Source organism: Colossoma macropomum, unplaced genomic scaffold (assembly GCF_904425465.1).
Source record: "Colossoma macropomum unplaced genomic scaffold, Colossoma_macropomum, whole genome shotgun sequence".
Classification (NCBI taxonomy): Eukaryota; Metazoa; Chordata; class Actinopteri; order Characiformes; family Serrasalmidae; genus Colossoma; species Colossoma macropomum.
Window position 1 is genome coordinate 12,930,271 of NW_023494792.1, and position 24,757 is coordinate 12,955,027.

The 24,757-nt window shown below is 38.4% G+C and overlaps 3 protein-coding genes across 3 annotated transcripts; 1 reads left to right on the forward strand and 2 right to left on the reverse strand.

Annotated features, from left to right (window-relative positions):
- The first annotated feature begins 4,204 nt into the window (after window positions 1-4,204).
- Window positions 4,205-12,347, forward strand: LOC118811679 (ras-related protein Rab-8B-like). The gene is made up of 7 exons (XM_036576063.1): window positions 4,205-4,424; window positions 7,834-7,894; window positions 8,656-8,716; window positions 8,821-8,898; window positions 9,929-10,018; window positions 10,163-10,279; window positions 10,442-12,347. The coding sequence occupies exons 1-7, from the start codon at window positions 4,301-4,303 to the stop codon at window positions 10,532-10,534; spliced, it is 624 nt and encodes a 207-aa protein (XP_036431956.1). The 5' UTR covers window positions 4,205-4,300; the 3' UTR covers window positions 10,535-12,347.
- Window positions 12,348-13,426: 1,079 nt separating this feature from the next.
- On the reverse strand, window positions 13,427-16,907 carry LOC118811681 (transient receptor potential cation channel subfamily M member 1). The gene is made up of 5 exons (XM_036576066.1): window positions 16,778-16,907; window positions 16,532-16,676; window positions 16,153-16,355; window positions 15,125-15,257; window positions 13,427-15,012 (listed from the first exon to the last, which is right to left on the reverse strand). Exons 1-5 carry the CDS (start codon window positions 16,827-16,829, stop codon window positions 13,599-13,601), a joined length of 1,947 nt encoding a protein of 648 aa, XP_036431959.1. The 5' UTR covers window positions 16,830-16,907; the 3' UTR covers window positions 13,427-13,598.
- Window positions 16,908-17,650: 743 nt separating this feature from the next.
- LOC118812716 (transient receptor potential cation channel subfamily M member 1-like) lies at window positions 17,651-24,112 on the reverse strand. Its single transcript, XM_036577826.1, has 12 exons — window positions 24,043-24,112; window positions 23,841-23,941; window positions 23,246-23,428; window positions 22,464-22,598; window positions 22,213-22,263; window positions 21,952-22,092; window positions 21,427-21,716; window positions 21,031-21,259; window positions 20,710-20,832; window positions 19,481-19,612; window positions 19,241-19,369; window positions 17,651-18,385 (listed from the first exon to the last, which is right to left on the reverse strand). The coding sequence occupies exons 1-12, from the start codon at window positions 24,110-24,112 to the stop codon at window positions 18,104-18,106; spliced, it is 1,866 nt and encodes a 621-aa protein (XP_036433719.1). The 3' UTR covers window positions 17,651-18,103.
- Window positions 24,113-24,757: the final 645 nt, after the last annotated feature.

A 24,757-nucleotide genomic window follows, 5' to 3' on the forward strand; every position in this document is an offset into this window, starting at 1 on the left:
ATATGCAAATAAATGGGATGAACTTTTAAATTGAAGCAAGCAGTCAAAAATAAACTTCATAAACTTAATATGGGAGGATGAAACATTTCACTGCCTTACACAATATTTGCACAAGTGTATTAGGCGTATTATATATGTTCCAAGAAGAAGTTGCTTCCTTTTCATTTAAAGTGTAGGGAATATAAAACTAAACTACATCTCAGAAGAGATCATCAAGGAAGCTGTTTCTGTCGTCATCTGTAGTCAAACTTTATAACTTCTCTTAGAGTTTGCCGAATAATTACTTTATTTGATAAATATTGCATTCGCACATTTTTACTGTCACAACAAGTAAAACATTTCTTGGTTAAAAACGGTTTGATCATTCTGTAATGTTGGTAAGTGACTTTAATTTGTTTTTTTTTTTTAAACAGTAACACGCTACGAGTTTTGATTACTGTTATGGCTCAGGGGGATTTTGTTATCTGGCAACCTCAATGACAACCCACACTTCCTCAAACTACGCAGTATCTACACATGAAGAGCGGTGGACATAACCAGTGCGCTCATGTAAATACAGCACAGCCTCGAGAAATGTTGTGGATCCTCTAATGAAAATACGGAAGAGGCTCCTGAGTCTTAAGTATGAAGAAGATCCAGGGGCAAAAGTGTCTTTTATTTTACTTTTTGTTTGCGAGCCCTCCATGATTTCTTAAAATGAATCTTTTCGTACTGGAAACGTTGTTTAGCGGCAGTTAACATTATTAGTTCATAGTCTAGTAATTACAGGGGATTTTTTCAAAAAATTCTATAAATTAAGCAGTTCAGATGTAAATGACGTCATTCAGAGTGGTTTGATGTGAGATGGTTCATTGTAGAGAAACTTACCAGTCAGAACTGTTCACAGTGGTGGTGATGGGAACCAGACGTCCACCTCTGAAAGCCCCCTCCCTAGAAAGTTTCATGACATGGTTGTGAATACTACGCCTGATGTCTGAGACATTGTTTTGGCTTTAATTGTATTTTAATATATTTATTTTAATCCACACCGCGACCCAGGGGGATAAGCGGTTTAGATGGTGTGTGTGTGTGTGCGTGTGTATTTTAATCCATTTATGGCGGAGGGATACATGCAGGGCGTTGAAAGGCAAAATATTCACTCATTCATTTTGTTAGATTTTACAGTATTTTAAAAACTCAGAAGACACGTGTAGGTTCTCTGGTGGTTTTGGATAGTAAATAAAATCACTATGTGCTGCAGACATTGTGACCCCTGGTTCCTATCACCACCGCTGTAAAGAAAGGCAGCAGGAAATACCTGAAACTGTAGTCCCCCAGAACTAGAGTTAAAGGGCCCAAACCGCAGTGTTTGTGTTCAATTTCTTTCCTCTCATATCCGCTTATAATGTTTGTGTAGGTTTTTTTAGCCAAAAGCAGTCATAATTAAATTTTACATTCCAACCTCTCTTTATCCTTTAGAATTAAACAGGCTGTTTCTGTCAGTGTGCTTTAAGACCGACATGTGTAAAGGACCTCTGCTCTGTTGACTGTCCCGTATTATACCTCACTCTAAAAGCAGTCCCGGCTGAAACTCTCCTCTTAACTCCAGCGTGAATGGGCGGGGCTAAACCGCTGTAGGCTGAGTTGGTGGATATATGTAAATTGGTTGGTTTTCATGACATCGCAAAAACAAGGAATTTAAAACATTCTGTTTTCGCAGTTTCCTTATATGGTCTGGGGAGTGAATGGTGCATGGCGGATCAGACTACATCAATATCTTTTAATACAAAAAGCGATGAAAGGTAGTGGTAGTGATGAAACAAGTTTTTGTCCTGCAGGTGGTGCTGTAGCTTGTGCCAAAAGCCACACTGACGAGACAAGAGGCAGTCATGATTGATGAAAATCATGAAACCTTTTTAACACAACTAAACTAACTGCTGTCCACCGTTGGTTACGATTCACATCTGCCTCCGAAAACTTTATTTTTTTAAGTTTTCTCAATCCAGGTTTAAAAATGGTTCACATGATGAAACTTTCATGCAACTAGTTGCTTGTTGCGAGCTGCCTGCAACATAATGTCATTCCAACTTTACAGTTACACAAAGGAATTAAAAAAAAAGTTGCATGCAACACATTAATTTACTGCACTAGTTAGCTAAAGCAGCAGCTTCTATTTTTTGATACTGTACCATTCTCGCTGTAAAGTCATCCGTTAGGTGTAATTTTTTATGTTGGCAGTATCTTTATCATCTTCCTATTTATTTTTTCATCATTGACATTCTTTTTTTCTATATTTTATTTTATATCTGCTTTTATCTATCTGTATAGGATAAAACACCAATTATTGTTAGAATAGGTGTAAATGAACATAAATACAGTAAAAGTAACAGGATTTTCTTATTTTCATAAAGGTAGTTGATATCTTGTTGGCAAGTTTGAAGAACAAAATTTGGTTCCACATTTCTTATCGATGCCCTCAGCCTTCACATGGATTTGTTAAAGTCCATCATATACACTTAACATAATGTGTATAACATAAGTATTGATCAGATAGACCAGGTATTGAAAGAAAATAATGCACACAAATAATGCAATAAGAAGTTTAGAAATAGTCAAACACTTTGATGCTTGTGAAAACACTACTTATTGTATGAGTGTTCTGAATGCCCTTCCTGAGTTGAAGTGGCTGTTAGAGTAGGAAAAACACAAAGCATGTGCTGGGCCGGGGGTATTTCAGTGTGAGTGGTGGGCTAAAGTGCTGTAAACTGAATACACATATATATATGCAAAAGCACTGATTTTCCTGACATCAGAAAAACAATAAATTAAAAACTATACTTGGACTGTATAGACTGGGTACTGAAAAGTAATACTTAAACAAAGTTTACATTCAATATTTACACCCAATACACTCAATATTTAATAAATGAGGAAAATTAGTTTTCTATGTTATGGTCCCTTTAATGTGATGTATTTTTTGTGTACCAGTCTGTTAAAATGTCTGTTAAAAAAGGTGTTTTCCATGAACAGTGTGCTCATGAGCAGATCCTTTAGGTATAGAGAGGTATTACAGTACATTATACTGGTTAATTAAGCCCATTCAATGTATAGAAAAAAATTATTGGATAAAAGTAAGCAATTAAGCATTAAAAGGGAGCATTATACACAGATTGTACTTGTTGTTAGTTAGCACTGCCTTATACCACAGCTTTCTTACAACCTCTGACTTTTCCCCCAAACCATCTCTTTATCTGCTGGCAGTGTGGTTGCTGTCTCAGCCCTGCACTGTAAAATGAGGTGTTAAAATTACTTTAAGAAATAAAGTAATAGTTTGCATGGATCTTTCAGAGTTGACCCAACTTTCTGTTATTCTAGGTATTGAACATATCTAAGCCACCTAGAATATACTTGAGTAAATTACCACAGTACAACTATGTTAAGTCAACTTATTTTTTCTTTTGCCATTAATTCAAAATAATTAGTTTGAATTTATTCAAGGTTTGTAGTAAATACTGCTAAGTTAAGTCTAAATAAAGGACTATGAATTAAAGTTGTTCCAACTAAACATTTAAGTTCTACCAGCATAGAAAGATCTGTGCAAACTATTGCCTTATTTATTTATTTATTATTATTTTTTTGCTTTCTAATTTCTTAAAATATAAGCCCATATACGTACTACTCAAATAAATCAGTTGTCAGGCAGTAAAAAGACTTACAGATGCCTTTCAATCCTGAAAATTTATTGCATGTTTGAGCTATAAACATAAAATAACACCCAAAAATGTCATAAAATATAATATTTTTAGTGTTGTACTTACATTTATTTGTGCCTTACAGAAGAATTTAAGATTAAATGATTAAACCTAAGATTAAACGTTGAGTGTGAACTGAATTAGTCTTTCCTTTAGGTTTGCTTATTTCATGCACGTTTTGTTGATGTATAGATCCTCACACAACGTAAAAAAGTAAAAAACCATTCAACTGAGAGGACTGTTGAGAATAAAATAATCCATGTTACACACTGACCCCGTTCACACCTCGTCACTTCATGCGATTATCAGGATTCTATCTGGATGAAGCCAAGCCACATAAAAATACGAGTGTCAACGCACCCAAGTCAGACAGGTGGGCTTCCACTGCCCTTCAGCACAGAAACTACAGAGACCATACGCTACCACACGCGCGACGTGACGTCACGCGGCGGAGGCAGCCTCCGTCGGCGCGGCGCTGTGTGAGTCGGTGTCTGTGGAGGAACAACGAAGACAGCCAGCCGGCCAGCCAGCAGCCTTCTGACAGTCACGGCGGAGCACCGGCGTGGTAAATGGCTAAAACCTACGACTATCTCTTCAAGCTCTTGCTCATAGGGGACAGCGGAGTGGGAAAGACATGCCTTCTCTTCAGGTTCAGCGAGGACGCGTTTAACACCACCTTCATTTCTACAATCGGTCAGTTCACCCGGTCGGTGGGTAGCTAACGTTAGTGGAAGTGGGCTAATGCAGCTTCTTTTCTCTCTATAGTCTAGCACATATCTCACAGTACCACTTGATCCATAAGGTATGTTACTTACAAGAGGCAGTTATCTGTGTCTTTGTCACAGTAATTCAGCGAGGAAATCAGCTTATTCAGCAGGCGGTCGCACAGTGGAATCTGTAGTGAATGAAACATCTGGATACAGCCTGCAGGGTTTATCCTTATCTGCGAAACTGTGCACCGGCCTACAGATAATGGGAAACATAACGATTATCACAACCAGAGGGAACAAGACAATGATCATTTAGAACATTTACGGTGGAGGCCAGAATTGACTTAGCTCATTTATGTAAAACCAAGTGTACTATGCATTTTAAACCTTATGCACAAGAATCATAAACTCATGGAAATTAAATATGAGATGCTCCAAGACTGTTCAGTCATGCACAAATTTCAAACAATGTAAATTACAAATGCACTTCATTTTTAGATACATAGGCAGTAGTTATGTGACATGCCAAAAGGAGATATTGGTAAAGATCCCAGATGTCAATTTCATCTGCAGTGCCACCCAACAATTGTACCAGAGCAGCAGAGCATGCATTAAGAACTAGTCAGAAAATACATTTACCCTTTTTTCCCTTTAAAACTGCCCTTTTTATACATAATAATACATTTTTCATTGTTCTATACCTCTTTGTTTGGCTACAGCATAATATACAGTTCCTGTCTAATTTTTAATGTAGACCCTATATTTGCAGCGAGCTGTAGTCCAGGTTTCCGCTTCCAGGTTTTCCGTCCGATTTCAGCACATTTAAATCATCGCCATACTCTCTGCCTTTGTTTAAGATGACGCCTTGAACTTGATGGCCGAGGACTTTCCCGTGGCCTGGAAAGGGTTTTTTTTGTGTTTGAAAATAAGCAAAATGGGGGAAGTTTTAATTGTCTCATTTTGTGCCTCAGTACTCAAACCTCATGTGTTGTTGGCCTAATAATTCTGCAGTGTAGATGCTTGACATTCAGCAGAGATGTTTTATATACCCTGTTCTTTTGAGTTAATGTGTTTTCATTGCACTTTATTTTTTCTTTAAGACCTCCAGTACAATGTCATACATTATGTTGACAGTCAGACTTTTTGTGCTTGTATGACAACAATGGGCTGCAAGGTTCATGGCCAGTTTAGCTGGGAAAGGCTTTATGTCCCACAGAATCAGGCCTGACCATGAACACAGAGCCGCACTGTTTAAAGCCACCTCTGGCTCTCGTGACATTCTGTCACGCCTTCATTCTGCTGACAATTCAGTAGGCAGAGGCCTGATGGGCAGCTACTTCCATGTGCCAGGAGGTGGTTGACCCTGGCTCTGGCCACACTGCAGGCTTCCCTAAATGCCTCAGAGCACGGGAGATATCAACCAGTGCTTCCCGTGACTCACTCACTCCATCTGGGTGAACTCGATTTATCTTACATGTTATTCTACATACAGCAAGACAGCTGCATTAAATAAACCTTCATTTCTAACATAAAGCTTCCCTTTGCAAAAGGCATTGTTTGAAAAGGATGGATATGAATGATAATGGATATGTTTTTTCCAGTTGCTTCCCAGTTAGTCACTGGAGACAAGAGGCTATGCTAACAAGTAGTTTTCTCTAGTTATCTGTGTGCTCACACTTTCCGCTAGAAGGAAAACAAGACAGACAGCTACCTAGCGTACCATTTCCTCTGGGCGTCTCTCTGGGTTTTCAACATTCTCAGCTCAGTAGTTACTTCAAAAGCTATGCTGCAGTTTCAAGTTGTATTAGGTTTAATATTGTTTGCACTGCATGAGACATTAGGAGCTTTTTAAAGATATTTTAAAGAAATGAAGTGTCCTTCTCAGATTGAAATGTCATATGAGTTGCTTGTTCAGATGGCTATATTAACAGTCACTCTAAAAAAAAATAAATAAAAAATGTTTGCTTGATCAGAGCCTGAAGATATGCCAGCATGATGGAGCAGAAGCTAGATTTAGCAGATGGGTATCAGGAGGTGGTTTGGATGACGTGTCAGACGTTGTTAGGAAGCTGTGGTGTAAGGCAGGGCTAACAACTTGTCTTTCTCTCCATCTTGTAGCAGAAAATCTGCATGTAATGAATGCCTTGTCTGTTAAGAAAATGGTCATCCTTAGGAATTCTGTTACAAGTGTATTGGGTGTGGGTGATATGACAATATCGTTAATGCAGTTAATTACAGTACATTATAATATTAGAATATATTGTTCTGAGTATATTGTGGATATTGTCTGTACTTAAATAACATAGATCAACTGCATGATTCATTACAAAGAGGGCATGATCAGTCCTGCTAAATAAGATTTAGTTCAGCACAACATGCAAACCACTGAACAAAAATCATTGTACACATAGTTTTCAATAGTGTTTTTAAATGTGACTCTGTGGGGGCTTTCTTATCAATTTATCAAACCTCAATAAAACTAAATATTGTGATATGCATCAAGTATTGTGTATCGTGAAAATAGCTCCAAGTGTCACGATACTATATTTTTGCCATATCACCTACCCCATTCATAGCTTGGACCTTCCCAATCTTTGTGTGAATCATCCACAATTTTTTTCTCCTTATACCCAAAGGGTCTATCTATGACAACACTGTTTATGGAAAGCACCTTTTTGTCCACACTGAATATTTGAGTATTCTGTTGTGTAAAGTTTGCATGTTAAAGGGGATTTCTGCTAGTTTTTCAAAATTTCTGCAATATTCAGTCTCTGAGATGTAAATAAAGTCATTCAGAGAGGTTCATGTGAAATGGTTAATTGTAGAGAAACCTATCAACTCAGATTTCTCTACAGTGCTAGTAATAAGAACTAGGAGTGACAATGTCTACAACACAAATGTAGGCATTTTATTTACTCTCCAAATCTACCAGTGAACCTACACGTGTTCTGTTTTATAAGTAATGTTAATAATAGTAAAATAGTGGTAAATCTGAAAAATGTTTTTTTGTTTTGGGGACTATTTTTCCACACAAAGCCCTGTGTGTACCACTTTCTATGAATAATTAAAAAATACATTTTGGGCCAAAACATTTATCTCAGAACAGTCAAAAAAACAAGGTCTTAGGTATTAGGCAGTGTATTCATAACCATTTCATGTAAGAACCTTGTGTGAGGGAGCTTTTAGAAACATTAAACTCAGACGTCTGGTTCCTATCACCACCACTGTGAACAGTTCTGTCTGTAAGTTTCTCTAGAGCTGAGCATTTCATGTCAAACCATTCTGAATGACCTTTGTTTACATCTTAACAATTTATTTATGTAGAAATGTTGTAAAATCAGTAAAATTCTCCTTTAAGTCCGCTGTGATTGTCTTTTTTGCTATTATTTTAGGCATTGACTTCAAAATCAGGACTGTAGAGTTGAATGGAAAGAAAATCAAACTGCAGATATGGTAAGTATTGTCATTTTCAGAAATCTTTTTTTTTTTCATTTAAATTTCACAGAATTCAGTGATATTATACTCTCCAAGTGAGATCCAGTTTCTAAAATGGAACTGTAAACCACACCATTTTCAGAATGATGTGCGAGGTGTTTTTATTTCAGGACACTTCAGGGTGGACTCTAGTGTTATCTGCTTATCTGTTACCTGAATACTTAATTCTCAAGTGTTTGTTATTGACTACTGTGATATTGCTGATGTTGCCTAATAATAAGAAGTAATGTACACATTATTCAGAAGTAAAACAGGCAAAGAAACTATGGCGTGGAGCATACAGCGCTGTTTAAACTGTTAGCTAGTGTCATTTTACAATGCATGAGCAGTTCAGGAAGGAGTCAGTGGACTTCCAGAATACTACAGAACTTTGTTATGATCCTGCAACCCACCCAACCCCCTAGTTTTGTTAGATTTCTGAATAAGAGTGAAATGATGTCAGAAGCGAGAATAGTTTTTCCTGTTGGGAGTCAATGCTTACATGCCCAGCCCAGTCATTAGGTGACTAATGTGAAGAAAAGGACATGCACACAATGTTGCAGTAAAAAGAGCCAGCCTGTTCTATTTACAGGATGTGTAGATTGGGAAGGGTGGGCCTGTAAAGCTCCATAGAGAATGCAGGACATGGTGGGTTACAAACTGAGGAAGTGGGGTGAAGATGAATGGCCTTTCTGTCTGGTCCAGTGACGTAAAATGTACGCTGTCTGTCCTGATTACAGGGACACAGCAGGCCAAGAGAGATTTAGGACCATCACAACAGCGTATTACAGAGGAGCCATGGTGAGTCCAAGTCTTCTTCGTCATCACATTGTGCTCCTTTATACATCCACAGTTGAATATAAGATGAAAATGTCTCCCTCTTTATCTCTTTCTCTCTCTTCCAGGGCATTATGTTGGTTTATGATATAACTAGTGAAAAATCGTTTGAAAACATCAAGAATTGGATTCGCAATATTGAAGAGGTGAGTTTGAGGAACCCATGGCAACACAGTAGTAGCAAGATAATATTCTCTGATCGGCATTATCCATCAATCATGACTCATTTACATAGGAATATGAAGAGCATATAAGTAGGATACCCTTATGATATGGATTAATACTGCATGTCTGCATGTCATCAGTTCCAGTCTTTGAGGGCCAGCACAGTTTGAGTGATTTCCCTGCTCCCTTACACTGTTAGAAATAAAGGTACTGTGCAGGTACATTTTTCAGTCATCAAGGTACAAAACAATGTAAACGTATGCTTAAAGGTATACTTGTGAACCTTAAAGTTTTTTCCAGGTGAAAAGTATGTATTTGTACCCTTTCATAACTAGTAAAATAAAAAGCCTGGAGATGAGACGGGATGTGTGGAGTCAGTGCAACTTAGAAAATATAATTTAAATGGATTATGGTACAATTATGTTCACTGACTAAAGGTACTGTGATGAATGCTTGAGGGTACCACCCTAGTGACAAGAGGGGTACTGCCCCAGTGCCAGTTTCATATCTTTATTTCTGAGAGTGAACAAGTGTGCCCCTGGTAATTAACTGATGAGTTGAATTAGGTGTGCTTGAGTAGAACAATCACTTAACTGTGCTGTACTCTGGCCTTCCTGGACAGGAATTGATGACCTCTGCTGTATGTGATTGACTTCCAGTAAACGGCTTTATATTAGTTTAATGTCATGATCAAATCATAAAAATGATACGTCACAGTTTACCAATCCTGAAGTTCGAATACCACTGCAAATTCTGAAATCTGCAGAGGTATTCTAAGCCCAGGATTGGTAAACAGTGGCCCATCATATTAGAGAGTGTTACTTAGACGAAGAGTTCGGCCAGATGTATTGGGAGAAGGAAAAGCACTACAATGTGCAGGGATACTTGAAGACCAGGATTTTAGAATGTTGTGATTATATCACACAATGTGATAAGCTGTTGCCTGTTTATATGTCTATTTTACCACCAAAAGGTGAATAATTTGTGCTGCATGCTTATTACTGTCCTTAGCATGCATCATCAGACGTTGAGAGGATGATCCTTGGAAACAAGTGTGACATGAATGACAGGAGACAGGTGTCTAAGGAGAGAGGAGAAAAGGTACAGCATTTCAAGATTATTCATTACTCTCTTTTTGTACTTATTACAAGTAGTCATAAGTAATTAATATGATAGTAATGTGGGGACAGACCTTTGCATACAGCTAGATTTTTAATACTTATTATGGCTTATGTTTTCTTTTAGCTGGCAATAGATTATGGCATCAAGTTTTTGGAAACTAGCGCAAAAACCAGCGTAAATGTGGAAGATGCCTTTTTCACCCTGGCTAGAGACATTATGGCCCGACTCAACAGAAAAATGGTGAGGCATGCTGTTAACTGGAACTGTTCGCTAACTATTTTTGAAGAACTTCAGCAGTTAAAACAATATAAAGAACCTTAGAACCTACTCTATTGAGTTGCAAATGAATCTGTACTGTTTCATCTCTTCTGAATTATCTTTCCTCTTTATTCCCTTTTCTAGAATGACGGCACTAACTCTGATGGTGGGGCACCGGTTAAGATCACAGAGAAGCGTTCTAAGAAGCACAGCTTCTTCAAGTGTACACTTCTATAATGACAGGATGCACACATGAACTCTATCTCTGTAGCTGCAGAATTGCTCAGCTAATATGAGAGGTCATGTGAGCCTCTTAAGAGACCTGTGCACTCAGGCTTCTATGGAAGCCTCCTCTTCGCACAGTCCACAGGGCAAGTTGGCAAAATAGGATGCCTGTGTTGGAAATATTCAGCTGGTTTATGAAACTGGTTTCTTTGGACCATTTTTGTTTGGGAAAGAGAGTCAAGATTTTAGGGTTTGACTGACTTGCCTCCGTTGATTCGTTAAAAAACAATGCTATAATAAGTTATACATTTTACAACTATTCAACTTTTTGTGTTTTGTAAAGCTTTTATAAGCATAGCACACATACCTTCTAAATATTTGCATTTATCAATGGAACATATTTCAGAATTTCATTAAGGAAGCTTAGACATATGCGTCAGCGTGTGTTAGTGTGTGTTTTGTGTTCTTTTATTCTAACCAAGTGCTCCTCTGTTGCACTGCCATTGTATGAAACAGGACAGAGGATTATGTGTAAAATGTCTAGCCATTTGTGTAATAATAAGGGTTTGAGAGCACCTTATATGATAAGTGGGGCTGACTAAGCTCTCTTATTTTGAGAATGTCTTTGGGTTCTTCCCACAGGCACATAACCATGAATAGCACTGACAGAGATCCTGAACTCCCCTCAATGAGGAGACTCAAATATAGAACATGACAGCTGCAGAACATGACGGGTAGAAGTGCGCTTTACAGTTTGTCTATGTGCCTATTAAGCAGCAGCCAATCAAAACAGACATATATAGCACACATTCTATAAGAATAGTAACATTATTTACATGTATTTCTGATCAATTAATTTATGTTCTGCAATGGACATTTGAGCATGAGTGGCAAAGGTTTACATGTTTGTTGTGGTGTGGCAGAGGGCTGAGGTGGGGTTTGAAATATCTGTGTTTGAATGTATAAGAAAGCCACTAATGCATGCTTTAGTAGTTACACAATGAGCTGTGTCTGTCCTTTTTCATGTTGCCATTTATTGCTGCAATGTATGATAACAGGGCTCCTTCTGTGCTTATTGTTGTTTGATGAAAGCTCAAAGTACATTATGTCACACTAGTACCTCTTTAAAAAAGTGCAGTTGCCAAAAGCAGTATTATAGGTTGTGTTTGTGGTGCGTTGGTGTGAATCCATATCTATACATTCTGCCCACTTAGTAGTAGCATTCATTTCACTGGTGCCAGTGCTATTAATACAGTTGAATTTCTGTGTTAAGAGTAAGTAGCTGAACTGTTTTAGTTGCTGTTGAATGCACTGACGTTTCAGAAGAGGAAACAAGTTAAGAGACATGAGTCAGCAATAAAAAGTTCTTGTTAGGATCCTTGTTTCCTCCTGCCACTTCTCCAGCTGAGGCCTTGAAACTGTTGTCTGTACATGAGTGTTTTGCTCTCTGGATCTTCAAGGTCAGTTTGACAGAAACTGCAGGAAAGTTCTGGAAGACTACTTTGAAGCTTGCCACAGAATACAGACAAATGTAGCATATTATTCCAACACTGATGTTCAGAAGGGACCGTTGCTATGCACGTTTAATCCATACGTATCTGTGGCAGTGTCCTGATTTTACAGATTTGAATGAGGTTTTGTGAAGTATTGCTGTCAATGTACTGCCATCTATCAATTCAGTAAGGAAGTGCTTTCTCAAACAACCTACCCATCTGGTAGGCTAATGATTGTTTAAAAAAAGAAAGAAAGTATAACCTATTTTAAGTGTGATTTTTATTAATTGTGAACTTTTTGTACCACATATAACCAAAGTAAATGTTGCATAATGTGCTAAATGTGTGCTTTCTGTTTCCTGATTATCCAAAGTGCTGTCACATAACATGAACCACATTCATACAGTTCACCTTCAGAGACACCAGGGGGCACTGCAGTGCTGTGTGAGCGCTGCTGTTTTTGAAAATCAGTACTGAACAGGATCGAACATTTAGGCTGATGAATTTTACATGAGGCTGCATTTTGTTTAGTTTTATAACTTATAAATGTAAATGTACAACAAGTTTTCCACTGTAACAACAACATATTAAGAATTGTGATTATTACTTAGCTATGCTAAATGAATAGCAAAGGGAATGTGAGCTGCTTCTCTAATGTTTGTGAACTGGCAGTTCTGAGTTTGTTCTGCTCCGAGTTTGTGGCAGGTTAAGTTACCAGTAATAAGCAAAATGTGTGACTTTACAGTACCCTTAAAGGCGCACTCTAGTCAAAATAAAAAATGTAACCGTTATTACATCAGCTGTTAAAATGCATACTTGCCCCCGACAGTGGTGCCACAGTATCTAGAGTGAGATTTTCTGGTTAAAAACTAGTAAAAAACCCCTTCATGATTACATCCTAAAGGTGGGATACATCTTGAATGTGGGAACTTTTAAAAAACTACATGTATTTGGGGTGAATATGTGAGGGTGGGCTGTTTGATATTTTTCCCCCACTTGCTGGCTAATGCAGAAGGAAGCCAGATTGATGCTAGGATGTCTTTACTGATAAATATTATGCCTGTATTTATAAATACAAATATATGTTTACTATAGTCAGGATTTTTATATTGCTGTGGGAGATTCCTGGTGGTTATATGATGTACTTGCATAATGCATACTGGGTATTGTAGTGAACGTATATTGATGGCTAAAAACACAAAAAAGCATACGAACTTGAGATCTGTCAAATCAATGAGGCTGAGGAATGCAATTTTTTTGCTACAGAATATTACATAACCTGACAGATTAAATATTAAATGCTAATTTTATGCCCCTTTAATTCACAACACTGCTCAGAACCGTGTTGCCAAAAAACATTACCTTGTAGCATGTAAAGGTGAAATATAAGCAAGAACTATACATTGGGAATTATTGCCTTAGTCTTGTCTTAAGGGTAATCAACAGATATTACAAATATCCCTTACATATGAAGTAAATATAACACTGAAACCAAGTCATAATGTGTCAGAGAACATAATAACTGCATAAATATTGTGTTCCAAGAGGATATACTGCTGCATGCCCTTCATCATTTCTCATAATTAGCAGTCTGTCTGGTCTGCCGTCTTAAGATCTATCTCATTCTTCAGCTCCTCCTCACTTGACTCTTTTACAGATATTTTATCAGGCTTGTCAAGGGAACCTCCGCTTGAGAGGTCTCTTTCACTGCAGGAACCGCGGGGCTTGTCCCTGCTTTTCTCCAAAGATTTGCGTTGTTTTTTGTTCCAGCTCTTGGATCTTCCAGGAAGGATCATTCTCTCTTCAGGAACACTAAGGTAGCAAGAGTCAGGTACATTCTCATCATTCTCATACATTTTTGCTTCTTCTGCAGCATTCATGTGTCCTTCATGGCTGCCTGTTTGGTCTCTGTCTCTCTCTTCTGCATTGTCCTCCACTTTTAGATTTACATCTGGGCCATCACCGTTTCTGCCCTCTTGGTTAACCTCGCTCTCCTCTACCTTGCTTTCCCCGTGTTCATCTTTCTGGGGTCTCTCCTCTGGCCGTCTTTCCTCCATGTGAATGGATGGAACTTTTAGTCTATGCTGGCCCTCGGACTGATCTGCTTCACTTTGGTGTCCACTTGGAGGCGTGATCATTGATACTTTAGGTGCTTGGCCAAAAAGGCTGGGGTGAACTTTATATTCAAAGCCGGCACTCCAACGCCTCACATTCGAGGACCCTTCAGTCCCTTGTTCTGGAGAGCTGGGGTCTTTGAAAGGGTCATCGTCCCTGTTTGCTGGGTCGAACAAGATGGTGCTTCTAGACTTCCGTGCCGAAGAGGGTGAAGTGCTTAGTGTTTCTGATGGGTAGTATCTGAACGCCTTTACCTTTTCTAAGGGGAAGGAGATGGCAGCATCAAGCTTAGCCCTTTCAAACGTTATATCTCTTTTAGCTGCAGAGTTATCCTGGTAAGCTTGACCAACTGGGACAGACTGAATAGGTTTTGCTTCCTGCGCCTCTCCAGCCTGATTCGGATCTTCATGTTTCACATCACAAGGGGAAATCCGGATGTCCACACATGAGGGTGGGCGGCTCCTTAGTACTGGGACCTCTACCTCCAAATTCGGTCCATACTCCTTAGGAGCGAGGGTTGTGATGCTGGACGCCTTGCCCATTCTGCTCAGTTTCACTGGGGCCAGCTGGCCTGCTTTGCTTCCCTCCTTCTCTTCAGTGGGGGGGCAATCATCCAGGTAGTAACGATAAAGACTGTACCCATCAGCACTGTTAATGCTGCTGGTGCGGAGGAGACAAGGAGGGCCACACACTGAAGAAGCTCCTGACCGTGTCCGGGTCAATTCAGCATGGTCAATCCCAACCAGCTTCTCCAAGGCATTCATCATGCGAGAGTGGATGTCTTCTAACTGGGCCAGCCTAAGGTCAACCGTCTGCAGGGAAGCCTTCATCGTGTTCTCCCTCTCGTTGACCTCCTCCAGACGCATGGACATGTTTTCCACTCTGTCAAGAAACAAACAGGGCTTGTCCAAATTCACAGACTTTGAAAAAGTTAATTTCAATGCCTTGTTAATATCAGTAGCAAACCCACAAGAACATCGTGTTCTGCTAGTACCTGTCAGATGTCACCCTTATCCTTTCGTCATTTGAGTTCTGCTGCTCATCATCTTTCCCTCTGAAGTACTCTTCCACACACTGCTCCTCAAATTCATACAGAGACTTCAGCTCTTCAGTGTTCAGGATAAGCTCTTGGGAAACAAAGGGAAAACCAGTCAATATAACGTGATAGTCTTTTTTTCCTTTTATTCATAAGTTGCAAATATTATTGTTTTTTTTATCTTTTATTAATAAGTTGCAAATATTAATTCATGTTATTTAATATTAATATAAATAAGCATTATTAAATGATATTAGAATTATTTTATAAATTATATTATAAAGAAAATTATTAAAGCACAGTAGCTTTTCAATTTCTGTCAAATTTTTTATACATTTTAGTCACTTTCCAAAATTGTCCCAAAAAGGGCTTGAAAAGCATAATTATGACCACCTTTCAATTGACAGCCTGTGTCAAATATAACTGTGCAGTTTGTAGTCAAGTATGGAGCATCACACTAACACAACCTTACATGACTTATGAATTCAGTTATTTGAATATATGGAAATGTGAACTCATCTTCAAAAACTAAACAGTTTGTATGTAAGAACTTTTTTTCTTTGTCTTTTTATCAGTCAGCTTGGCAGAAAATAAGCTAACAGACTTTCAAAAAATATTGCTAGGCTTTAACCTTAAATAATTTATTTACTGAAGCATTCACTGAAAAAGTCAGGAGTACATAATAGTATGACATGCTTTAAATGTCAGTTTACAGCTGTCATAAGCAGTAAAGAAAGGAAAGTGAATGAACAGCTATGTTAGCTTACTGCTAACATATTACGGTAAATTCTAAGTAGGCGCAAGCAGAAATAGGCATTATGCCATCAGGGTTAAATGCCTAAACAAAAGCAGTTTTAATGTAAGATCAAGATAGTTTGTGATCTTTTATTTATTTTTTTAATATAAGGTCATTTGTGGTTCACTGTAGTCAGATAGTGTTATGTGAGACATTTAAAACAACAGCAAATAAAATGTAATTCACTCACTCAGTCCTTTGTCCTTCTCGTCCAGCTCTCCCTCCTTTTTCTTGCCACAGCGGCAGCAGACCCTTCTGAAGAAGATGTAGAGGTGGCTGAGGATGATGAGAGGGGGAGGAAGCACTGGTCTGTCATGGAAAGTCATGATTAGCTGATAGCGCTGGAACTTCCACACCTGGTTCGAGATGGACTTCACCTCAAAGAAGGTGTTGCTGTTAGGGAAGTAAATGTGATGAATATTGTATTACCAATGCCCATGACTGACTATAGCACAAATATGTCAAACACACCTTCAGCAGTTCAGTAATCTATATCTATAAATATATTCATACAATGAAGATATTCATAATACCTTAAGTTATATCTCTGTATTAATGTATACACTTACTTAAATACAGCAATTAGCAAGTTGACAAGGAGTATATTAGCCACTAGCAAGTAGCAGGCCATGATGGCTGGAGTGAGCCAGGCACCAGGAATGCAGGGCGGAAGTTTCTTTCCATCTTCATCATACATATTTTCTCCACAGGGGGCTGAGGGAAGACCTTACATCTCAGTCCTGAACACTAGTGGTAACTTCATTTTTCAAATTGAAAGGCCATCAAAACTAAACTAGTATTCACAGTTCACTTACGATTTATTTCCATGGCATAAACTGCAGAAACGTTCCAGAGAAATAAATTCATGGAAACAGAAAAAAAGAGAACAACAACAAAAAAAACAGTGCATGTTCAAAACAGCCACAGTCATAGCTAAAGTGTACCGAAGCAAGAGATTCATTAGGAATTTATTAGGAATTGAATGATTTATTAGGAATTAAAGGATTTATTAGGAATTGTGTAGGGAGACATTTCCTGTAAAGATAAACCATTTTTGTGCATGTGTTTAGGATAATGATGGATAAACCTATGCACAGTTAGAGGTCATAAACTGGAACAGCAGTCAGTTTTGTTTTAATACACGAAAAGGAAATCTTAAATTAACAAAATTGACAAAAAATGAAAACAAATAACCCTAGAAAAGGTCTAGGTAATAATTCCTAAGAATGTAGTGTTTTAGATAAAATTTCAGGTTTAATTAGACCACAGCCATTCAGCAAATGATTTCACCCCATTTTTATAATCAGTAGAGAAAATGGGATTGTTTGAGGGCATCTTACCCTGGGGGGCTTCTTTCCCCAAGATACCTTATAATTCCTAATAAATCCTTCATCTCTTGCTATATGCACCATGTATCACTCAAACTGCAACCCATGCCAAGCTATCCTCTTCAAAGTGTTGTTAGACTAAACACTTAGAGATATATATAACTATTTAAACCATGAACAGAGTGCTAAGTACTCATAATCTCTCACATTAAACTATTTAATTTGAATGACATACTGCTCAGTATAGGGGACAATGTGATGTTGATCAAGAAGCAATGTATGAAAAATTACATACTTATGTATGTAATGTGGCAATGTAACCAGAGTATACATCAACTGGGTAAGACACCGGAAGGATAAACATGCTAATGGGACTGAATGTCTACCCTGGAGGCAGGAAAAAGAATCTTACTATCAATTCTAGTCTTACGGTCTATTGAATCCGCAAACACCTCTCCGTAGATCATCCAGTAAGGCATGTAGAAGATGTTCCGGGCCAGGCGCCAGGTAGGCTCTTCATCAGGGTGCAGGATGGCCTGCCGTGCTACACCAAAACTCATCAGAACCACCAGCATGATCACCACAAAGTACAGCATGTCAATCATCTGAAAAACACAACAGCACAGGGTATAAGGTGAGTACAGTCAGACAAACCTGTTTTTTACTCTTTCTTTGAAAAATTAATCATGTAACTTCTCACGGGTCTAAAGTTTAACATTTAAATAGAAAATAGAAAGTCTAAGGTGGAATGACCTGCTGAGGCCTGCTAGAATAATCCAAATGCCAAAAGCACAGCACCTTAAACCAATAGTATCAATTTGCATTGTATCTAACATTTCTTACCATTTTTCCAATCATCATGACGTAAGGTCCGAGGTACTTGTTGACACCAAAAATATCGAGCACACGAATGTACCAGAAGATGATGTCCACGCAGTAGATAACCCTGCCATAGCCCATATATGGTTCAGGCTGCAGTCTGAGGAGAAGACCAAGCATGAACGTAGAGATGGCCACCAGGTCAGTGATGTTCCAGTACTCCTCCAGCCACACGCTGATCTTCTGCCTCAGCTTACCAGGCTCTGACATCAGGATCTAGCAGATACCAGAATACTTTTGCATTAGCACTTGTAATTTAACTCTAAATGAATTCCTTTTTATTATGCCTTTTCTCCCAATTTAATTGTTTACAGTGTAAACATGCCTTTCTGTGGCATTAGAGAAATTATTGTACACTGTTAGGTATGACACAAACTCAGCTTGGTCAATCTGCTCAGTTTACTTTCTATATTCTAAAGCTCTGTACCAGGTTTTCAGTTCACAGCCTTCAAGGTCTAGTTACAAAATTTCCATATTATTTTCACCTAAAGTAAATGTGTGTGGACAAAGTGGCCAACCAGGTACATTGTTCGGTTAACTAATACTGCTTGAAATTCCAGTTAAAATCATGGTTAAAATGACTAAAATTATTTAACAGTGTTATGTCATTTCTATTACACCGTCACATTTTCACTTTATTGCGGCTCTACAAATGCGTCATCCGTCCAGGGACAACAGACGAAATTTACCCCTAATCGGACTCTGGGACAAATAATACTCTGTCTATTGTCTTTGTCTCCTAACAATAAAAGCAAACATACATAATTAGAAAGCAGCCCTGTCATCCTTTCCTCCTAACAGAGTAATTGCATTTTGACACCTAGATGTTGAAGGCAACTACCAGCACAACCAACACTAGAATTTTTTCACTCAGAGATGAGTTATACCAGAAGTGTTGAAATTGGCTGTTCTATATTAATTAACTGAATTTGAATATGTTGAATTAACTTTTTGTCTTTTTGTCTACTTAAGTCAAACTGGCTCTGCCTCACTGATTTTAACTTTGTAATTTCTTTATTCATTGTTAGATTCAATGCTTTTCAGTACACTACAAGTATTGCATTGTCTCACCTGTCTAACTTTCTCTAAGCCCAGTGTCAGTATGTATGAGATAACTAGCCACTCTTGTTGTGATGGCCAGCGTTCCATCTTCACCAGGACAATGTAATTGTACAGCATGAGATACACAAGGTAGGATATCTGCCAAAAAATATGAGGCAAATTTACACATATAAAAGTTTGCAGTTCTTTCTTAATGACATTGTGTTTACATAAATGTTGATCATTAAACCATATGAAAATAATACCAACAGTGTTAAACCAAAACTTGGTGAAAGGAGCATTGTAGAACTCATAGATCTTCCTTCCGATGGGTACCCGCTTCAGTTTCTTGCTGCCTTCTTCTTCATCACCTTTCTTAGAGTGTGTGTCTGCATTGGCATCCTGGAAGAACATTGGGCAGGGTTTTAAGAAGCTGGAATATTTTGGGAATTTTAACTGATTGTTATTGTTTTACATGCAGTATTGAAATAACCTTACCAAAGCAATTCATATCAATAACTGTCATAGATAAGAGTGTATATTGTCGCTGTCCAATGAAAAACATGTATCTCCATTTTTTGAGATTTTTACTTTTCTGCATCATTTGAGCTCAGCAGTTGTCCTTTACATTGTGTGAAAATTTCATGATGACTGGACCAATAGAAATGCTCCAAAATTGCTTAGAATAAAATCTCTTTCCATTAACTCAAATTGAAAGTAAAGAACGTTTTTGCCTTCTCCTGTAAAGTTATTATTTTGGAGATACCTGTTTTTCTTTGGACAGCGACGATATGCTTGTTGGACATCATGATATTATATTATGATACTATATTAACCTTTTATTGTCAATTAAAAGGGCAGTCATGGGCTGGAGGTTAGGGAACCAGCCTTTGCCTTGTGACCAGAAGGTCATTGGTTCGCTCCTCAGAGCTGACAAGACATGACTTAAGTGCCCTTGAGCAAGGCACCTAACCCCCAACTGCTCACCAGGCACTGCGATTAGGACTGCCCACCACTCTGGGAATGTGTGCTTGCTGCCCCCTAGTATCTGCATTCACTAGTGCATGTGTATGTGGGTGTTCCACTGCACGGACGGGTTAAATGCGGATGTCAAATTCCTCTGTGTGCAATCACAATTGGTCAATGGTTCTTAAAAAATGTAATAATAATAATCTTTTTTATATGTAGCAAATTTTAAAAAAGTGTTGAAATGATTTTTGTAATAAAGAAAATTACTGAATTATTGTGGTTTAGGCTAATGCTCTGCCCGTGAAACACACATAGGCCTACTAAATATATTGTAGTCAACCCCTTAAAATTCCGGGCTTATTAAATACTGAGGCTTATTATTCAGTAACTACAGGGACTTCAATGCAAACTAGCTGGGCTAATGTTAGGTTAGAGAAGCGTGTAATAAAACTTTGGGTCTGCCGGTGGGCCCATGGCTTTATGTTAAGAGTGAAGATCTGAAGATGTGAAGAGACAAACAGTGTAGTTACCCTGCTGGATTTGTTGTCATCGTCCTTTTCCTTGCTATCCTCATTATCATCTTGGTGTGCGTCATCACCCAGACGGAAATCCAGCAGCAGGATAGAGGGAGGGACAATGATGCCAGCAATCACCTGGACACAAAGGGTTTTGAGAAATATGCCAGAAATTAGAAAGAGAAAAACAGACAACTACCTATGTGCCTAGATTAGCATTTAATTGTGGAAAACTGTGTAATTCTGTATCAGTGAAAGTATATAAATTAAAATCAAAGAGAAATGTTATTACAAAGACATATGTTTTGAAGTGTCAGTTTCAAAACTACACAGAACCTTGAGTCCAGGGTTTTTGCCAACCCTCAGGCAGCCCATCCACATGTCAGTGAGGAGCATCTGGCTGCAGGTGTGGGCGATGAAGTCTCTGTGCTTGGCAGCTACAGCCAACTTCAGACAGGTGGACTTGCTCCAGTTCTTAAGCTCATAAGTCAGCAGTTTCATGGCCACCTGCTCATCATGTTTGTAGGCCTGGTCCAGAAGCTCATATGCCAAAGTTCCAAATTCCCTTAAAGTGAAATAAGATGTTGAATATGATTTTGTGAATGGCCATGATACAGCAAGAGTGGAGGATAACATTGGTAGTTTGATAAAAGCTAGGAATATAAATGTTCAAAGTGTTAAAAGTTTATGTTTCTCCATTTGCATATTCTATGTTCCAGGTCATTTACTTACTTGGAGCTGTTATCCAGATCCTGAGAAATGTCATCCACCAACTCACTCACTGAGGACTCATGGGCCATAGCTTTGTAGAGCTTGCATGCTACCAATGCCTTAGCCATGGCCTCCTCTCCTCTCTGCCACAGGAAAAGTGCCATCTTTTGCCTCCTCATTAGCACTGCCCACACTATCAGCTCATGGAATGGGTAATGGAAACGGCTGACCTCAGGGTCATCCACATCAATATCTACCTCCTCCTCTTTTTTTTTCTTTCGCTTCTTACCTTTCGGTCTTGGTTCATCATCCTAGAAGAGTTGATAGTAAGTCAGTTATTGCAAGCAAGACAGAATTTGTCAACAGTGACATACTGTGACAAATCGAGAGAAGAAAAGAATAAGAAGGAGTGGAACATTAGTCGTACCTCCATACCAAGGAGTTTTAGAGCTTTTGGCTGTAAATATGAAGATGTAAGACATATGTTAGACTCTTCAATGTTGATAGTGCAGACATGCCAGTGATGTAGACATTTGTTTCTCTCACCCTTTTAAGGCCATAAAGGTTGTTGTAGAGGGAACGGAAGCTTTTCCTTGTGTAGTTACAGCGGTAGGCTCCACCCATTAGGTACTCTACCACCAGGCCTATGTCAATCAGTGTAATCTGATAGTCTGGTGGGAGGTTCCCCTACAACATTATAAAGGACAGTCATAAACATTTTTGAGAGCTATTCATATTTTGCATATTTTTTTTACCTTTACGTGGAGTTTCTTAAAAATAACGTATTCCTTGTGTGAATAAACTTACTTTTTTAACTTCCCGGACTATAGCATTCAACGTGTTGGCAGGCCCAAGTTTCTGAAGAGAGCAACAACAAGAAGAGCACACAAAAAATGAGTTTTTTGCAAATAATGAATGAAAAAGGGAAGAATGAACAAATAATCCCCACGTAGCATTAGGGTTAGTGAATTCTTTGTGAGGATTAAAAATGTTAATTTCATAAACTATTGTGCCGCTTTTCCTGTAAGAGCCAGATGAGTGGTGATCAGCATGCTCACTGTGTTATATAACTCCTCCAGGCGTGGGATGGTGAGGAAGTGGTGAATGTTGACCCCATTTTCAATCAGCAGCTTGACAAAGTCTACTCTGTCCAACACCAGTGCGTCCATCATTGCCTGCTCCAATGAGTTCACCTGAGGAGGGCGCCAGTGGGTAAAGAAGTACATGTCCATTTCAGTTTGCTTGACCCATGGTAGCTTAACCCGTGGTTGTTATAAGGATTTTATTAAAACTGCTGTTGTGTGTTGATTAGTGTAATTATTAGCATTTTGAGAGCTATGTCTGGGATCATGGTGAACTTATTCTATAATTGTAGGTACCTGACACAATGGTGGGATATAACTTTGAGGCATTTTCATAAATATGGATTTTTAATTGTTATCATCTTAATACATTAGCATATTTTACAAAATAACAGTTATATCTTGAAAGAGCCATACATTTTGCACACAAAAAAGATATCACTTAAAACCTAGCTTTCTAGTTCTTCTCTTCTTGTCTGATTTTGTGAAGTCTTCCCTCCTATTTTGCCAAATAAATTACTAGGTGGATAAATAATGGCTTTTCGGTTAATAGCTAGGCAGAACATAAGCATGACAAGTAGAAATTTATTGTAATTATAATTGGTATTTATTGTGAAATTGTTTATATTGGTGTTAACTGCTTTTGTCCATTACGAATGTAATTAGTCACAATTTGAGAGCTTTCACCATTAGAAAAGAAAGTTTACAGTACAATGTAGTGCAGTATAATTTCATTTTATATTGTCTGTCATACTTACCCAGTTGAGTAATTCCAACTTTCTGGGATCTGTTTCTTCTGGAACTTCTGCCTTTGCCTTGCCCCCCTTGCCCTTCTTGGCTCTGCTCCTACTCTTGGCCTGAGGGCCTCCAGCGGCGCTCTTTGGCTTCTCCTTTACGGACTGCACCGTGGGGGCTGTAGCACTGGCTACTGCACTTGGAGGCTAAAAAATCAATTAAACTATTGAGATCACTAATTAGGGACAAACTAAAGGAATCGTTCAATTAAAGAATTTTCTCCTTACAACAAACGTTGATCAGCCAAGACATGTTTGGTATCCAGTGTTTGTTTCTTAGTAGTAGAAATTGTACAAGTAATACAAATAATAGAGTAAAAAGATTTTGGGTGTCATAGACTTCTGTCACTTGATAGCTACGTTAGCTCCAATGTAAAACTAAAGAAGGAAGGTTTGGACACCAAACATGCTTTGGCTTATTGACTATGTTTGGGGCAAGGAAAAAAAAAATTAAATTTCAAGTTTTGGTGAACCTATCCTCTGAATGATCTGTGCATTCTTAAACATGACAAAATAGTAGTTTTGGGAGAAATCTTTGTGACTTTGTGCATTCACTCACTGGCAGGTTGTGTCCATACACAAAGATTTGGTTGCGTGCTATGTCCACTCTGTTCCAGGCCAGAGCCAAGCTCAGCTGGTCTGGGGCCGAGGCATTTGTGCCTGAGTGGGCACAGAACACACGCATTGGTGATTTATGAGTTATCCAGCAACTGTTCTTTTAAGCTGTATTTAGAAGCTTTTTTGGGAAGTCGGAAGTGTACCTTTAAGTAAAGCCGTTAAGATGGCCATCTCAAAGTCCTGCTGTCCCTCTCGAAAGTCCGCTGCACCCATTCGAAAGACTGTAATCTGTGGCAGAAGTTTAGATGAGGACAGTTTATGCTAGTGATTTTTTCCCTTACAACTTTCCTCCGATGAATGAATGAAGAAATGAATTAAACAAATGATTCTCTCAGTGACAGCCTAAAAACAGACAGAGCCAATCAAATGTAGGCATGTCATGTCACTTAACAAAGCAAAATTGCTTCTCCAGAGCATCTCAACACCCTCTTTAATGCATAACATACCCTACAAATTCCCCCACCTAAATGGAGAAAAAGGATTTCCTTGTTTAAGATGGCTTGTATCAAATACAATTGCTTCAGGGACCCAGTCACATGTCTAACAGCGTTAAGTGTGATTAAATTGGTGTGGATATATGGCATTATGCCAATAAGTTCTAGCTTGCACCATTAATGAGAAGCTTAACTGTTTAGTGTGACTGGACCCTCGTGGTTACAATGAGGTAGTGAAGGGAAAACTCAGAGTGAACCATCTGTATTTAGGATTCTGGAGACAAAACCAGATGTACATGTTCCTGTGTCTATTTCAGTTTGGATCCTTTGAGGTTAAACATGATAGTAATACTTGATCCTGAGAAATGTAAACTTAATCGTGTTTAGTACACACATAAAAATAAAATCACATTTTTAACATTTT

Excerpts from the sequence above, each read along its gene's own strand:
- LOC118811679 (XM_036576063.1), top strand. The coding sequence starts at position 4,301 with ATGGCTAAAACCTACGACTATCTCTTCAAGCTCTTGCTCATAGGGGAC. Across the intron at positions 8,717-8,820 it reads CGTATTACAGAGGAGCCATG|GGCATTATGTTGGTTTATGA; the intron begins GTGAGTCCAAGT and ends TCTCTCTTCCAG. Across the intron at positions 8,899-9,928 it reads GGATTCGCAATATTGAAGAG|CATGCATCATCAGACGTTGA; the intron begins GTGAGTTTGAGG and ends TACTGTCCTTAG.
- LOC118811681 (XM_036576066.1), bottom strand. The coding sequence starts at position 16,829 with ATGAATTTATTTCTCTGGAACGTTTCTGCAGTTTATGCCATGGAAATA. Across the intron at positions 16,356-16,531 it reads TTGCTAATTGCTGTATTTAA|CAACACCTTCTTTGAGGTGA; the intron begins GTAAGTGTATAC and ends CTTCCCTAACAG. Across the intron at positions 15,013-15,124 it reads ATAAGGGTGACATCTGACAG|AGTGGAAAACATGTCCATGC; the intron begins GTACTAGCAGAA and ends GTTTCTTGACAG.
- LOC118812716 (XM_036577826.1), bottom strand. The coding sequence starts at position 24,112 with ATGGGTGCAGCGGACTTTCGAGAGGGACAGCAGGACTTTGAGATGGCC. Across the intron at positions 23,942-24,042 it reads CTTAACGGCTTTACTTAAAG|GCACAAATGCCTCGGCCCCA; the intron begins GTACACTTCCGA and ends GTGCCCACTCAG. Across the intron at positions 22,599-23,245 it reads AGTTGGAATTACTCAACTGG|GTGAACTCATTGGAGCAGGC; the intron begins GTAAGTATGACA and ends CGCCCTCCTCAG.